Source organism: Dermacentor andersoni, chromosome 4 (genome assembly GCF_023375885.2).
Source record: "Dermacentor andersoni chromosome 4, qqDerAnde1_hic_scaffold, whole genome shotgun sequence".
Taxonomy (NCBI): Eukaryota; Metazoa; Arthropoda; class Arachnida; order Ixodida; family Ixodidae; genus Dermacentor; species Dermacentor andersoni.
The window spans coordinates 76,861,127-76,877,881 of NC_092817.1; the positions used below are offsets into that span (position 1 = coordinate 76,861,127).

A 16,755-nucleotide genomic window follows, 5' to 3' on the forward strand; every position below is an offset into this window, starting at 1 on the left:
ATACTCAAAGGAATAACGATGTCCTCGTTGCCCATGTTCTTCACGATAATAGAAAGCGTTGGAATTCTCGTGTACGCAAATGGCTCTGGGTACCCAAAAGGAACCTTTGCCAATCTCTCTAGCGTACTTTTGAACAGCTTGCGGATATCTTGTGTACCTTTGTCTGAGTTCTTTTGTAGGCCAGTGATTTCGTTTCCGTAACTTTGCGTATGCAAGATAAAGATCTCCCCATTGGGATTTAATGTTTTACGGGAGGTATTTGGCCAGTTTAACGTATACGTGATTAAATGCGCGCTAAGAAATAACATTGTCGAATATGGCGCCAAGACACGGCTCCGCTTCAGTGCGAATTTTTGTCACGGCTAGGCTCTCGCTCTCGTTGATCGCCAGTAACTGCTGAACTGAGATTTCGTTTTCTCTAAACTGATCTGAAACATCACTAATGAGCGCATAGCGCGTCCCATTCCTGCGACAATTCGGCGATTCCGACATCCGACTTCCGCCGTGCACATAGCAGCTATAAAGAATGCTAAAGATACTTTTCTGATTGACACGTTACCGTCAATGCTCACATCCGATCCCAAAAAGTTCTGGCGCGTGTTTCATCCTAAAAGTGATAGCGCAATCAGTCTTGTTGATTCTGCAGGGAATGCTATACCTGATGCGCAATGTGCCCGTGTGTTAAATGAAGTCTTTGTCAGCAACTTCTCTACAACAACACAAACAATGCTTCCTCATGTTAAGCCTTTAGGATTTATAGCAATGTCTCCCATTATAATTGACTACAATGGCGTGGTCAAAGCTATAAAAAATTTAAAAGCATCCTCCTCACCTGAGTACGATTCTATTAATCCTAGGTTTCTTATAAATACAGTCTGTTACTCATCAATTATATTAACAAAAATTTTTCAACAGTCTCTAGAGAACAGTTCCCTCCCCACTGACTGGAAGATAGGGAGGGTGGTTCCGCTTCACAAGTGTGGCAATAAACGCTCGCCTCTAAATTATCGGCCCATTTCGCTAACTAGCATTCCGTGTAAAATTTTCGAGCATATTCTATTTTCAAATCTTGTTTCTTTTCTTGAATCGAATTCATTTTTTTTCGCCTTCACAACATGGTTTCCGCAAGACATTCTCGTGTGATACTCAACTCGTATGTTTCACTCACCGTCTTCATGCCATCCTCGATCGTTCTTCTTTAGCTGACTGTATATTTTTAGATTTTTCGAAAGCATTCGATAAAGTATGCCAGAATCTCCTTTTGTATAAGTTGCAGTTACTAAATTTGGATTCCAAACTGCTTGCATGGCTCGAATGTTTTTTTACTAAATCATTCCCAGTTTGCCTCTGTTAATAACACTGACTCTCCTCCGAGTCCTGTTTCCTCAGGAGTACCACAAGGATCGGTGCTTGGCCCTCTCCTCTTTCTAATCTACATTAACGACTTACCTTCCTGCGTCTCTTCCCATATCAACTTGTTTGCAGATGACTGTGTAATATTTCGAGAAATAACTAGTCCTAACGATACTACTATTCTGCAGTCTGATCTTGATTCTGTGTCCGCTTGGTGTAGGACTTGGTGCATGGAATTAAACACTAAAAAATGCAAAGTCATGCGTGTAACTAGATCTACTAATGCAAATGTTTCATATCATCTTGATAACTTTCCTTTAGAAGTAGTATCGTCATATAGATATCTTGGCCTCACTATATCCTCAAAACTAACCTGGAATGATCACATTGAATCCATAATCGCCAGCGCCAACAAAACACTTGCATATCTTCGCCGGAATTTCTCACGCGCTCCTCAGGCTCTTAAGCTTTTACCTTATAAAACACTGATTCGTTCGAAGGTGGGATACGCCGCCTCTGTTTGGGACCCTTTCCATGACAATCTAATCTGCTCACTCGAAATGGTTCAGAATAACTCTGCACGTTTTATTATGTCTAATTATGCTCGAACCGCAAGTGTGACTAATATGAAATCGAGCCTTGAACTACCATCACTAGCATCTCGCCGTAAGTTTTATCGCTTGTGTCTTTTTCACCGCATATTTCACCATCGTTCACTACACGATGATTTCATCTTTCCTCCCCAGTACGTATCATCATGCATTGACCACCGACATAAAGTAGCCGTTCCCTTTTGCAGGACTTCTACTTTTCAGTATTCATTTTTTCCCAGGACTTGTGAAGAGTGGAACCATCTACCTACCACTACTGCAGAAATTACAGACCATCAACATTTCAAAAATGCTTTAACAGTAACTAATTAGTTCTTTACCTCATGTTATTTCTCGTTTTTTCCTCTTGTTTGCTTGTGCTTACCTGTATCATCTACTCATTTTACATTGTTTTGTAGTTTGGTAATTTGTATTGATTTGATTTGTTAATTAGAGTATTTGTCGGCATTTGTCCGTCGGCACGTCTTCTCAACGCTGCCTGTGAGAGCGCACTAGCCCTAGATTCTGGTAGAATCACCTTGTGCCTGCAAGAACATACACCATTGCCTTTCGTAAAGAGCTACGGAAGCACGTGAACAGCGAAGACAGAATAGCTCACCGACCGACTCGGCGCGAGTGCCAAAGTTTCCACTCACCAGCGGTGACGTGGACCTGCGGGCTGACCACCGTGCCGATGGCGTTGCTGGCCGAGCACCGGTAGCGGGCCTCGTGCACGTCCCGGCGGAACTGGTCGGCGCGGAAGGGCAGGAACACCAGGGAGCCGTCGCCTTGGCGCACGTGCCTCAGCCGGGGCACGTCGGCCGCCTCGTCTCCGTCCTCGGTGAGCCAGCGAATTGTCGGCGCCGGCTGCCCCGTGGCCGAGCACGGCAGGCTGCCGCCCGACGAGTTGGAGTAGAGCAGCCGCGACGGCAGCTCGCTCGTGAGCTGCGGGCCCTGAACGTTGCCGCCGCCTCCGTTACTGCTAAAGCTGCCGAAGCCAACGCCGTGCGTCGTCGTGGCCTCGGCGAAGTAGATTCCTTGACGGGGGTACAGCGTGTGTAGGAGCGCTGCGTATGGGAGAGAGAGAAAGGAAAGGCTATAAATGACGGTTGTTACTAGTTTCTCAACTCAAGTGCATTTGTTTTTCTTTTCCTTTCCTTTTCTTTTCTTTTTTTCCCTTTCTTTTTTCTTTTTCCCCCTAAAATCGGGACACAAACCAAGCCACCAAGGCCCTGCAGCGTTACTTAGGCCACTCACGAGTTATAGACACTCTTTGGCCCATCTAATATTTGGGGTTGATTTGTTTCTGTTTATTATTATTATTATATTTTATTAAATTTGATAATATTAGTAGTAGCTAGTAGCAATAGTAGTAGTAGTACTAGATCTCAGTAGTAATAGTAGTAGTTGTTTCTTTAAACTTTCTGTGTGTCTCTGTTATTGTTCGCTCCTTGGAATGCGCAACTGATGTTGCTTATACAGAGGAAGAAACTAGGGAAAGAGAAGGAAATAAAGAGAGACGGCAGGGTTGTTACGTAGAAACACTTCTGAACTAAAAACCACTTAGGAAAGCTTGCTTGAGTGGTTACATACGCATTTTGTGTTGTGATTTTATGCCATTCTGTTACATATATATATATATATATATATATATATATATATATATATATATATATATATATATATATATATATATATATATATATATATATATATATATATATATATATATGTGTGTGTGTGTGTGTGTGTGTGTGTGTGTGTGTGTGTGTGTGTGTGTGTGTGTGTGTGTGTGTGTGTGTTCGTGTGTTCGTTTTATATGTTGACATGGTACTTTCAAAATTCGCAGAGCACTGTGGTCACTGCAGCACCTTTGTGGTCACAAAGGCCGCTGCTTCATTATTTAGTTCAAGGCTCGCAAGCAGAATGCCCCAAGCTGAATGACAAGGATGACAACGTGACAAGCTGAGAAATTTATGATTACAATGGCGACCACAACGGCATGAAGATTATTGTATGACAATGGATACATAATAACGACTTTCTAACGACTACGCGATGGCGATGATGACATAACAACAGCACCATAATCACGTTTGAATGACCGTTGTACGATTACGGTAGAATGACGCAGCAGGAATGACGTCAATGGAAAGACGAAGGCAGTATGACGACGACATGACGACATTAAAGTGACGTTTCTGAAGTGATGACGGTGTTAAAACGACAGCTTAACAAAGACAGCATGAAGACAATGTTTTAACAACGACCTACGGGACAACGATGCCACGACAACGGTGGGAATACAAAGTTAGAATGACGAACATGCAACCACTACGACGACATCATGAAGGCGATATGGCAATGAATGGACGATGATTGCATAACAACGATTAAATGACAATTATGGCCTGACAACGGTATGAGAAAATTGGATGAAGAGAAGTGTATGTCCAAGATTACGTGGCGATTACTGTATCGCGAAATATGCATGACGACGACTGTGACGACGGCGGCGTGAAGAGAGTCAGATGACGAAGTTGGAATGACGGCGACGGAACGACCCCAACGGCATCACCACGATGGTGTTGTGTTGTGTTTAATGGCGCATAAGCAACTCAGTCACCACGATGGTATGACAACGAATGCCTGACGAGTGGGTGACGATAATGGCTTGCCAATTACGGGATGAGGACAGTCGCACAACAAATCTGGAACGACAATGTAACAACCACGACGTCATCGGTCGGCGTAGAAGGCGTAGAAGGCGTAGTAGACGACGTTGGCTAGAACACGATGGCACAGACAGACAGACAGACAGACAGACAGACAGACAGACAGACAGACAGACAGACAGACAGACAGACAGACAGACAGACAGACAGACAGACAGACAGACAGACAGACAGACGGACAGACGGACAGACGGATAGACGGATAGACGGATAGACGGATAGACAGATAGACAGATAGACAGATAGACAGATAGACAGATAGACAGATAGACAGATAGACAGATAGACAGATAGACAGATAGACAGATAGACAGATAGACAGATAGACAGATAGACAGATAGACAGACAGACAGACAGACAGACAGACAGACAGACAGACAGACAGACAGACAGATAGACAGATAGATAGATAGATAGATAGATAGATAGATAGATAGATAGATAGATAGATAGATAGATAGATAGATAGATAGATAGATAGATAGATAGATAGATAGATAGATAGATAGATAGATAGATAGATAGATAGATAGAAGCCGGCAAATGAAAGCACTAATGAGCAACAAACTTTGGGAGTTCAGCTCCACATCTCGCGCATTCTCCACTGAAATTGCGACTTCGTGAAGTTTTCGTGACATCGCCAGGTGCCAGCAGCAGATGCCTCTTCGTTTCTAACAATGGCTCTCGTTCAACGACAACAGCGAAGTTGATAGGAACTTCCGTGCATCCGTCTTGGAGTTTTTTACTCTTCCTGCAGAACGCACTTGTTAGGAAAGTCGCACCTAACAGCCGGAAGCGATCACACCGGGCCTTGCATTCTTAGTTTGTTTTGCTTTACTCCAACCCACTTCCAACTGCTTGTTGCTTCCTGTTTCGGTTCGTGTGGTGTCATGACGCTGAGTTCACCTGCAACTTCATTTATCACTGAACCGACCGGATAAGTTGACATGTATATTTGTTTCTGTGAAACCACACGAGAAAATTGAAGGCATCCGTTGCGTTCCGGCACCTGCAATTCGGTGTATAGTGCTTTTTTTATATTTTCCTGCGCTCGCAGTTGCTCTGAACCTTGGTAACTCCATTCTAATCTAGTTTTATCGATGGGGGGGGGGGGGGGGGGGGGGGGATTTAATTGCTCTGCGTTTAAGAAGAAGGCCTACGTGGTCGTAAAAGAGCGTGAATTCTACCGCCACAACGAGAGGAGCTTTACACGTCGTTTCACCTAAGTCCACACTTAATATAAGCGCGTTTATGAGCGGGCCTAGCTTTTCGCCTTTATTTCAAGTTTGCCCTGTTTCTTTGCCGTCGGTCTAACTAATCCACTTGACATTTCGTTGGGGCAGGCTAAAGAGTAAAAGCGGATAAGGCAACATAGGTGCCTTTCTTTATTGAACTTTCACGTGACCAAAGAAGAGCACTCGCGCGAGAACTCCGATAAAAATCGGCGACATCCCCGTGACAGGCAGTAGCCACCCATCGCGGGTGCGTTTCTCTTTTTCTTCTTTTTTTTCTGCAGTCAAGAGCGCCATTGGATCAATGCACTATGGGAACTCAGCTGTAGGCAATGAGATAGGTTTATATGCGCTTATTGAAAGGCAATCATCTAATTTGTTGTAGCGTAGACACAACGGCACGTGCGTAGGAATCCACCGCAGTGGAAATGGCGCCATGTGGCACAGCTCGAGCGCACATCTACGATTTCCGGCGGCGGGGGCAGCAGTTCACTGAGGGCGCAACGAAAAAAAAAAAAAAAAAAGACGCTCGCGTAATTACACTTGGATACAGGATAGTAGGTGCATGTGGTCGAAATTAGCACAAAACCATCCACTAAGACATCTCTCATAGCTGCAGACTTACGTTCGGACGGTAAACTCGATGAATCGATCAAATCAATCAAGGACATAGAATTAAGGCACATGCGACAGCACAGTGAGTTCCCCACAGATGTTGGAAGTAAGCACTCTGTGTTGCCTTATACATTCTACTACGTCCTTGCCGTTGTCCTAGAGCTTAGGCAAATTAGTTGTAGCCTTACCATATGAAATTACGTTTTTCGCATATGTATACCAATCTGAGCAGCTCATACATCAAGCGCAGCGAAGCTGAATAATCCTGTTTTCACACGTATCTCGAATACACTAAGGGTCTGTTTGCTGGCTGTTCTTGGTGATGATTCGTCTCCGAAACCCAGGTTATACGGCCGCTTCGGGGCTCTGACACAGTCCGTTTCCACACCTACCGCTGTAGAAACTCTCAGCGGACACCTAACGTGGAGACAGTAGAACGTGACGGGGGAAACAAAAGTTACAAATTACTGGTTAACAATAGAAACGCTCACGAAAGTGTTCGCCCATTCTAGTGACGTATGTGCAAGGTAACTTTTATTTCATATTCACTGGTAACTGTGTTTCAAAGCTAAATATTTTGGCAATACGACACAGTTCACATTGACGTCTGTCCAGTAACTGATATTTGATTCTGAGTACACCACTCGAAGAAGCTTGAAAAACTCTCCTTTTTCGCTGTAAATAGAGAGAAGAGTTTAACAATACGGGGGAAATGCAGTGAAGTCGGCCTGAGGTACATTCCTCTAGCCAGCTACATTGCGCTGGTGAGAGTAACGCTCAATACTCAAAGTAAGGATCAATACTCGCAGCACAAATAGTGTGGTTTCAATTTTTGCATACTTTCTATTACTTCTAACCGCTTTTAATCATTTTTATAGCATCAGTGCTTGTATTCCGCAGCTCTGACATGCCTCATCCATAGTTGGCAAAGCAATGCTTTCTTGTGCCTGCATAAAGGTTAAATGGTGGAGAGAGAGAGAGAGAGAAAGAGAGAGAAGAAATGCAGGGAGTTTAATTAGAGACGAGTCTCCGGTTTGCCACCCTGCACTAGTGTGGGGTATATAAGGGTTGTAAAGACGACAAAGAGCGAGAGGAGAAAAGGGGGAACAAGAAAGAAAAGAAGAAAACAGAAAAACAGGTAACAGAACAGGCGTTCCAATCTCAAGCGTTCACACAGGCCGGTCGATCTCAACAAGCGCGACGTTCAGCTCTATGCGACGCTACGTCGCGTTGATGTTCCGAAATTCTTCCGTCAGAGGCTGTTCGTCCTGCTGGTGTAACCGGAGCCAGCCGCTTCCAATCTGCACGCCCGATATCCCGGTGAACGCTGCGCTTATAATCATGAATTATTGGTAATAATCTCGCCGCATTTAACCCGCGTCCGCCTTGTGATAGCACCACAGAACAGTGGTATTTTGTTTTAGTCTGCTTGGCTGTCTTTACGAGTTATAGTCGGTCTTTACCAAATTATTCTGAATACTGAGTGGAACAATATGAACCATTCAATTCGCATGGTCAATGCCATTCACCAGAGTACGTCTTTCGTTTGCCTCGTTTTCGTATTTTGCCGCTCTCGTCCACAATCATAATTCTCTCTGCACCATGTCAAGTAAGCCTAACGATCGGGTCTAGATCAAGTAGTCTCGCTTTTAGCTTTCAACAGCGTGAACCGACAAACTTTTCCATTAGAGTTTCACGAAATGGAGCTTAGCTTACATTAGAGTTATTCACGTTGACCTCCTTTTCTCTTCCATCTTTTTGTAGTTCCGTGAACACAGCTCACATGTGGTCTACAGCCACAAAAGCAAGTATGCGGCTGTCTAGACATGTTAATAAACAACAATGTGTCTACAAACACTGCCATTAACCGGTCTTTATATCGCTAACAAACATCCACTGCTTTGTTACCTGCGAGAAAGCCCTACAGGTTACAATGAGATCCAGACGCTTTGTGTAAAATTGTACAGTTCAAGACACCGCGACGTAATCAAAATTACAAAAGAACTTATGGCGTTCCAAAAGCGATGCCTGCACGATAAGGTATTTCTGATTAAACTTAGGCTGAAATACATACGGATCAGCATGCGCAGTGCGCTATGCTAAAAAAAATTCGGCAGGCCGCACGCATTGTGAAAATGAATGTTATCCGAGGAATTTTCCAGCTATCCGGCTATCCAGCAACCTTCGGAGCTATCCAAAGCGTTCACAGTTGTACAAGCATGTCTGTGTAATGCGAGCAGTTAGTTGTGTAAGTGCCGACATCAGTAAGGTGACAACGGCGACGACGGTAGTATAACGGCTACAGACGGTGGCATTATCATAGGTTTATTTTGTGATAGGTTATGTTAATAAAGCTATGTTGCAACCTTCCGATTATGCCTTGGGTTGATCACGCAGGTGGTACAATGTCGCATAGTGTCTCAAAGCGCAATCTGCCACCACACGAGGACTAGTGAAAGTGGGCTGATACCGAAGGTGCAGCGTCACACTCAGTGTCTGAAAGTGCTGGAGATCAAGCAAATTCGCCGGCTGTCAACTTTATAAGAATTGTTCCTACGCGACGTGGCACACGTACGTACAGGCCCGGGGTAAAGTGCAGAATTATTCGCACATTAAATTTCATCGCTTCTGGCCCCACAGAAACTGGCAAGCAGGCCCATGCTCTCGCAATTTTAAGCAAATTAAAAGCGATGTAATGTTATTCACGCACCAAACGTCACAAACTTCTAGTTGATGCGGGCACGATCGAGGCATAAGTAGGTCTCAGAGATCCACGTACTACGGGCTTCCTGAGGAGAAACATATACCGGAACAAGCATGCGCCACGGGATCAGGCACGCATCTACTGCAGCCAGAGTCCGGAAACGACTCAGCACATTGTAATGGAATGCCAAGGTTAAGCCAACACCTGGTAAGACCCATTGGGAACGTAGGGAAAATAAGCGGTAGGCGGGAGATGAAAATTCAAGACGATGAGCAAAATGAGAACAAGGTAAAAGCAGCAGCCAACGTTTAGACAAGTGGAGTTGTCTTTTTCAACGCAACATATACTTTCCCCGGTACAGTATACTATGTAAACTGTTCTGAGGACAGCATATGTCGCTTTGAGGAAGGCAAGTCCACTTGTCGAAACGTTGGCTCCTGCTTTTACCTTGTTCTCGTTTTGCTCACCATAGAGAGCGTGCACGTTCCAGAAGCGTTGGTATTCAAAGCGGATGGCAACATTAACTGGATAAAAATTCATAAAAAGTACGCTTGAGGTGTTGGTGAAAAAGAAAGCAGGATGGATTCTAGAGAACCGGAGTCGTTACAAGCATAGGCAACTGTACAATATAGAAACACAAGTTTTAGAAAGAAAGGACACACCAGGAACGGATATGGCAAAATGTCAAGCTGAGATAGACGTAGTAAAACGTGATTAGCACTGGCAGGCTAAGTTATAATTTGTCACCGCCCGGTTCAAATGCGACACCAATAAAATCCATGATCGTCGTCGTCGTCGTCATCACGAGCATACGTACATATACGTTTGTAACCTAACGGGTTGGGCATTGGGCTTTCATGGTGTGGGACCGTATTCAAAGCCCACTATCGAATTCGAATCGCAGCCACCGTTTATTACGATATTCCGTCGCTACGTAGAATGGTTAAAAGTTTTGTGGCCCTTAAAAAGACCAATGTATACCGCAGACGACCGTGACTATTGAAGTTCACAGTGGTGTTCTCGTGCTCTAATTTATTCTTTCTTTTTAAGAATGAAATGCTTTTAGCTCCCGTTGTCGGCGACCTTCAAGTGACCTTGAACCAAAAGCCAGAGCCGTTATCCGGGCACTAAAACGAGAATATCCGTGCAAGTTGCAAAAACAAAACGAGATCATCCGGGCAACCAGTCAGAACTTTAAAAAATGCGGTTTTTGACCCCAGCACTTTGTACGGGAACGCATTACATACGCTAGCTACTGCCCAAACAAGTTCCAAAGATATTACTTCTGGATTCTTCCTAATGGCTGTTCACAATATGACTCAATCTGTAATTTCTAGTACGCTGAAGTTTTATTTGTCATTTCTAATAGCGACATTCAAAAAGATGATACAGGGCACCATACACTTCATTTTCATCTTTTGGCGGTCAGCGATGAACGCCAGTGGTCCGTGAGTTCCGTGGCGCGTTTTTTACGTCGCCTCGAGAGATGGTGCCACGCTGCATGACGCCTCCTTCGGGCGCTTCTGCCCGGCGCGGTAGCTTAGCGGTGATGGTGTTCCGCTGCTAAGCACGAGGTCAGGAGATCAAATCCCGGCTGTGGCAGCCGCATTTCGGTGGAGGCGAAATGCAAAAACCCCCGCATACCGTGCAGTTAGGGTCTGTTAAAAATCTCCTGTTGGTCAAAATTAATCCAGAGTTTCTCGCTACGACGTGCCTCTGGAATTAAATCGCGGAACCAAATCGTGGTTTTGGTACGTAATTCATTCTTCCTCTAACTGGGCAGTGCGCTCTCTTTCCCGGCGTCTTTCGCTGCCTGTCGTGTGGACTTCAGCCGTTTTTCTAGCTGGGTAGCATCTATATGAACCAGTGCACAGTATGGCATGGTGCGGTGTAGTGTGCCGTTGCGAACATGCACTACACCCGCTTTAAGATTGTGGCTCGTATCATCTCCAACCAATCCGCTTGGCCAGTTGCCATTTCATGCTTACGTGTACTCTCGATTGCGGGAGAGCCAGCAATTTTTCTTTCCGCTTTTTGAGTAGTTCCAAGAGTGCCTCGCCATTTCCCTCCATCTATTTGTTCCGCGCGTGCTTTAAAAAGGCAGAAAAATTACAGCACCGATTTCCACGGCACCACATACTGTGCATTTATGCCACCAATTCCACAATCTAAGCTCCGCAAGCCCCCGCGGCTTTCGGCACGAAATCCGGGACAAGGAGTGAGGACGCGCGCGCCCGCAATTCGTGTCGTTCTCATCGTCTCGTGCCCCCTCCCCCCGCTGCAGGCGAGCTGTGGGCTGCAGCGCAGGGAGCGGAGCTGCCGGGCGATTCATTCACGACGATTTCTGCTTCCTTGGTTCCGCTCGCTGGCCCGCTCGGTCGCTCTTTCGTCCCATCTCGTCCGATTGCGCGGCTCAGTCCTAGCAAGAAAGAGGAGCCGCAGCTCGTCATCGGGATCGCCGGGACCGAGCGCTATGCGACTCGACGGAGCGTGATGCGGGCCTGCGGAAACGGCGGCGATACCGAAAGCAAACAGCGGCCGAGCATGGCGATCTCCGCGCTCACCACGCGAAGGAGAAGGCCGGCAGCGCCCCATGGCGTAGAAGGGGAAAGGAGCTGATGCGAAAAATAGTGAAAGGAGGAGGAGGAGGAGGAGGAGGATTGGGGCAGCGGGAGGATAACGAAGGTTTCAAGGGAACAGTGATCTGCGGGTAGCGAGCGAGAATCTTTCGTGTATTATACGCCCACCACGACTGTTGTCTTTGGTCTGGTTCCTTTTTATTATTGAGATTATTCCAGCTCCCTCTTCTGCTGCTGGCGATATTGGTCGCCGTTTATTTCTCTGTCGCTTCCAGGAAACGCTCACGCGTGTTTTTTTATCGGTCTCTCATTTCCGCTAATATTTCTCTTTTCGCGAGAGAGACGTGACGAGTTGCCGCAGATGGCGCTATGTAAGAAAGGAAACTAGAAATAAGCCTCGCGCTTTCGCCAACATCGGAAGCGGCGAAACAGCGCACAAGCGCCTCGCGCGGCCGCCGGTATACGATGGGCCGCTCAAGCACTGTACACGTCTGGAAAGAGCAAATACGCTTCCTTTACTTTACAAAACACTGTATTTGGCGCTTCTGCTTGTCACCATCTTCGCGTGCTGGTGCTCAGAAGCATAAACGAAGTGTCCGTATGCCGTACCCGAAGTTCTGCGCAAATAATTGAATGCGGTACGAGTTGTTGCGTCCGCACGTTGCAAATTTGCCGTGAAACCAGTTCGAGTATATACCTGACAGAAAATTTAAACACATGTCGCAATCATTGTCGTCGTCGTTGTCGTTGTTGTTGTTGTTGTTGTTGTTGTTGTTGTTGGAAAACTGCGCTATGTTATGGCTTGCTATCACAAAATCCCAAGTTGTTGGGATAGCAGTGATAAAAAACGGTGCAGCACAATAGCACTGCGCAAGCGCCCCATCACGTTTTTCTTTTCTTTTTCTGTATTTCGCGAGCTTTCTTTGGTACGCGGAAAAAAGAACCACGTGATTCACATGGCGTAGGAAACAATTTATTAAGGGGATTTCTGAACGTGCCCTACAACGTGGCGTATCAGACTTGCGGTCTTAAGCTATCAATTAAGCAGTTGCGTAATTAAATGTAAAGAAATAGTTAGTTATGGCGAAAATCAAAAAAAATCAAGGAGTTACTCTAGCCTATTGCTAACATTAACTCGGTCTAATTCGCGTCCGAAGTGCCTTTCATTTTAGAGTCTTGGCTCAAGTTAAGTGGAACAACCTGCAGAGTTTAGACATAGGTAAGTTACCTTTTCGTGCATTGCGTTGTCGTTAGGGTATTGCCGTACCTTCCTTCTTCTTGAACTCGTCATGAAACAGTTTCTTGTTACTTATGGTCAATTGTCTTATAGTCTTGGTCTTGGTCTTATGGTCAAGCACAAGATGACACACTCCCTCTGAAAGGTGACAGGTAATAAAGCTTGTCCTAGTATTCCAGAATGCTCCTTCACTCAACACTCCTTCTCCTCTATTCGAGATAGTATATGGCAGTGTCGCCCCTTGACAGAAGGAGTCAATGCTCTTCGTTGACATCCTGTGGCCATTCCTGAGAAGCGTAGCGTCTTCTTCGGCCGACGGGTGGCGCTGTGCTCATCTCATTGGCGTCTACCCAGCGGGCGATTTAGGCACCACTGTCCTCCTCGAAGCCATTGGGTTCAGCGGGAGCAGTGGAAAAGTAAACATGTCCGCAATAGGCATTAGTAAGAGGCGATTGGAGGATTGGTGTACGAAAAGTAGGGAAACGACAAAAAAACGGAGACGTACAAAAGCACAGTTACAAATAGGGGATCAGAAAATTTGGGCGTGGAAGTTTATAGTGTTTATTTTTTTTTTTTTATTGTTTAACTTAGGTAGGACATTAGGCAGTATAATAGCAAGAGCTTGGTGGCGCAACCCACCGCCCCGTTCCAAAGGGGACGCTCATAGCATCCATCCATCCATCCATGGAGCGAAGGAAGAGTGGCGAGTCGAAGGCTGTTGGAGAATACGCGGGTCACAAGCTTCTCACTTTGAGAAGCTGTGTAACGATCAACCTGCGTACCAGCAGCCCGTCTTGCTTACCGTTTCTGCGGTCGCGAAAAACATTTTTCCAACGAATATAGCACTAAATCTGCTAATGCGGAAAGTGGAGCTTAGTTATGCAGCATTTTAGTGTCCTCATGGCAAAAATAAAGAAGGAAAACGAAATCGGCACTAAGGAGCAGATGCAAGGCAGTTGAAATGTGATCTTGACTTTCCCCCTCTCTCTCTCTCTCTCTTCCTTTCTGTCTTCTTTTTTTTCTGTGTGTGCGGTGGGGTTTAACTATTGAGGAAGGGCGGAGGGGTTGCTTTTCTCGAAAACGTCTCTTTACCTAAGCGACTATAATATAGAACAGCCACTTTCACTTCCAGCAGTGACGGGTGTATAAGGTGTAGAGACAGCGCCCGTATTGTAGCCACAGAGATGGGCCTGATAACAGGGCTCAATATTGAATCTTAAATCAGTCAAATCACCAGAGCTGTAGAGAATGGATAATCTAGCACACTAAGTGACGTGTACTCCTGAGCTCTGCATAGTTGTCCTTCTTATACGCCCTCTTTTCCTAGAGCTTGCGTGGGAATAACGCACATGTATGTCGCGTAGTAGGCATCATAGACGGGATACATGTCGAAAATACGTCGAGCGTTGAAGAATACCTTGCAGGAAAAGGAGGGTTGGGCAGGATGTGGTCTCCTATTGGTATTTAAGTTGCGGAACATTACGGTGAACGAAACCAACTCAGACCTTAATCCCAGCCTGCTTGGAAAAAACGTATTAGTCAGTTGGATACGCACAACGACGATAACTACGCCTAAGAGGAAGCTTTAGCTCGGGGCCAACCCTGACTTCCCCAGTAAAGTATGTATAAAACGCAGAAATGCTTTTTTGAGACAACCGCCGCACTAACCGGCATGAAATTTCTTGCACTTCAAGCAGAACGTTTGTTGGGCTAGTTGTTCTTGCACTTAAGTTCTTGCACTTAAGGGAAAAAAGTTACATTCTATCAACATAGGATGCGGAATTTTGATTTTGGATTTCAATTTTTTTACAAAGCATGCCAACATTGGCAAGCTTAAAAAGAATAGAAGCACGAAGTTTACGAATCCATAACTCTGCTCCAAGAACAGCTGTTGCAGCTATGAAAACTGCATCTGCTAGAGAATCTCAAGCGGACAAATGTGATACATAAATTTACACCTTGAGTGAAATACCGTTAACTCTTAGTTGTACGAACGTCGGGTTAATGAATATTTCAGCATAACGAACTTTTAGAAAATCCCCAGCGGTTTTCCTATGTATTCCATGCAAAAATTTTTGAGGTAAACAAAGTTCTGAATAGCGAATACTTCAGTTGAACGAACTTCATCAGTGGACCCGGGCTCATTTTTTAAACCAGTTCAACGAAGTTTTGCGCTCTGTAGCGCTGGCCTAGCCGATTCTTGCCGCCCGCAAATCGCCGCTCCAGCGGCGTAACAGTAACACCGGCTACAGTTAGCAACTGCTGGCGTAAACCCTACCTTTTCCCCTGTGCGGTGAAAGTGAGCAAGAGGAACAACGCAATTAGGTGATCGACCCCGGGATGTGGACAGAGGTCTGCCACCAGCTGGATGTCGACAGCAACACTTCGTTTGAAGACTATGTGCGGTGTGACAGTGAGCTCGTTACCTGTGCTGAACTATTAGATCTGAAAACTGTTTCCAGTCTTCGTCCCCAAGAAGAAGAGTGCTGCGAGGAGAATGCATTGGCGGAGGCAGATTCAAATCCTGTAACTCTAGCCGAGACTTTAGGATGCCTTGGAAATTAGCGGGACTTCGTGTTTCAGCAACAGGCTGTACGTGCCAGAGAAAGTGCACAAAAACAGATTCTCTGGACAGCTTTGTTGCTTCTGGCGCTTTAGGGCCGGACACCAGTGCAAATGAAAATTAGATTTTTTTTTTCAAACTGCGATAAGCAGCAACGTAACTGTTACGCACTTCGTATATATTAAGTTACAGAACTCCCTAAAGTGAATTTCAGACTTTTGACTAGATGTCTGGTGTGCCCTGTGTTGTTCCATATTCTAGTGAATTTTCAGTTTTGTGAACTGTCAGTTAAGTGAACTATTTCCTTGGGTCCCTTGCAGTTCACTCAAGTAAGAATTCATTGTAGTTAGAATGTTTACAACGGTTTTGAAAAATTCCTACTCATAAATCAGTGATATATTTGAGAGCGGTGCACTCCACGTCATTTTTATCCGCTCTAAGTTGTGTTATTAGGTGCAGCTTACATAACTGAGATGTTCTTCTCAATTGTTGGGTTACAGAGCTACAAGCTTCAAAGTTAGTTTTTCTGAAATTTTGACATTTTCAAGAATTTTTCCTGAATATATTGGTGGCGTAACTAAAAAAACCATGAACAATTCCACTTTGTGAAGGTGGATAACCTGCAGTGAAGCTGTTTAGCATACGACAAAGAGGTGACACATAATTTTTAAGATAAGTACGGACTCATTTACCGTTATGTTTATATACATTCGCGTGAACAACGGGACCGCCGCCCCGACGAGCAGGAGGAAACTATACACGCGTGGCGTTTCGACAGGACCGCCACCACGGGAGAGCGGAAAGGAAAGGAAAAGAGATACCCAAGCGCTTTCAACGCCATCGAAGAGAGGGCGGTGTGAACGTAGACATGACCGACGCTGGTCAAAGTGTAGTATCTGTTCTTATCAGCTTAATATCTCATACGGTTTGTATTTGGATTTAGGATATCAAACTTACTTTTGCAAGTTGGCGGAGCGCTTAAAATCCTGCTTCAACTCCACCGCGGGTTGACCCGGTAATGCGCTTTCTTCGGGATCGGTCCCCGGTTTTTGGTCTATGCACATCGATTCCCTGGAAACTAGCCATATACATCTTCGTTCTTAAACTTGCTTCTGCAGTGACTATATTATAATTTTTTTTTAATTC

The 16,755-nt window shown here is 45.2% G+C and overlaps 1 protein-coding gene and 1 non-coding gene across 3 annotated transcripts in view; one reads left to right on the top strand and one right to left on the bottom strand.

Moving 5' to 3' along the window:
- LOC126536787 (cell adhesion molecule Dscam1-like) overlaps positions 1-16,755 on the bottom strand; it is a 236,582-nt gene that overhangs the window by 155,946 nt on the left and 63,881 nt on the right. For both annotated transcript variants that reach the window (XM_050183790.2, XM_055073936.1), the window contains exon 2: positions 2,600-3,010. In XM_050183790.2, coding sequence (XP_050039747.1) covers positions 2,600-3,010 — 411 coding nt within the window. The remainder of the gene's footprint in view (positions 1-2,599; positions 3,011-16,755) is intronic.
- LOC126537218 (U2 spliceosomal RNA) lies at positions 16,476-16,658 on the top strand. Its single transcript, XR_007600762.1, has one exon. It is a non-coding gene; the product is annotated as a U2 spliceosomal RNA (small nuclear RNA).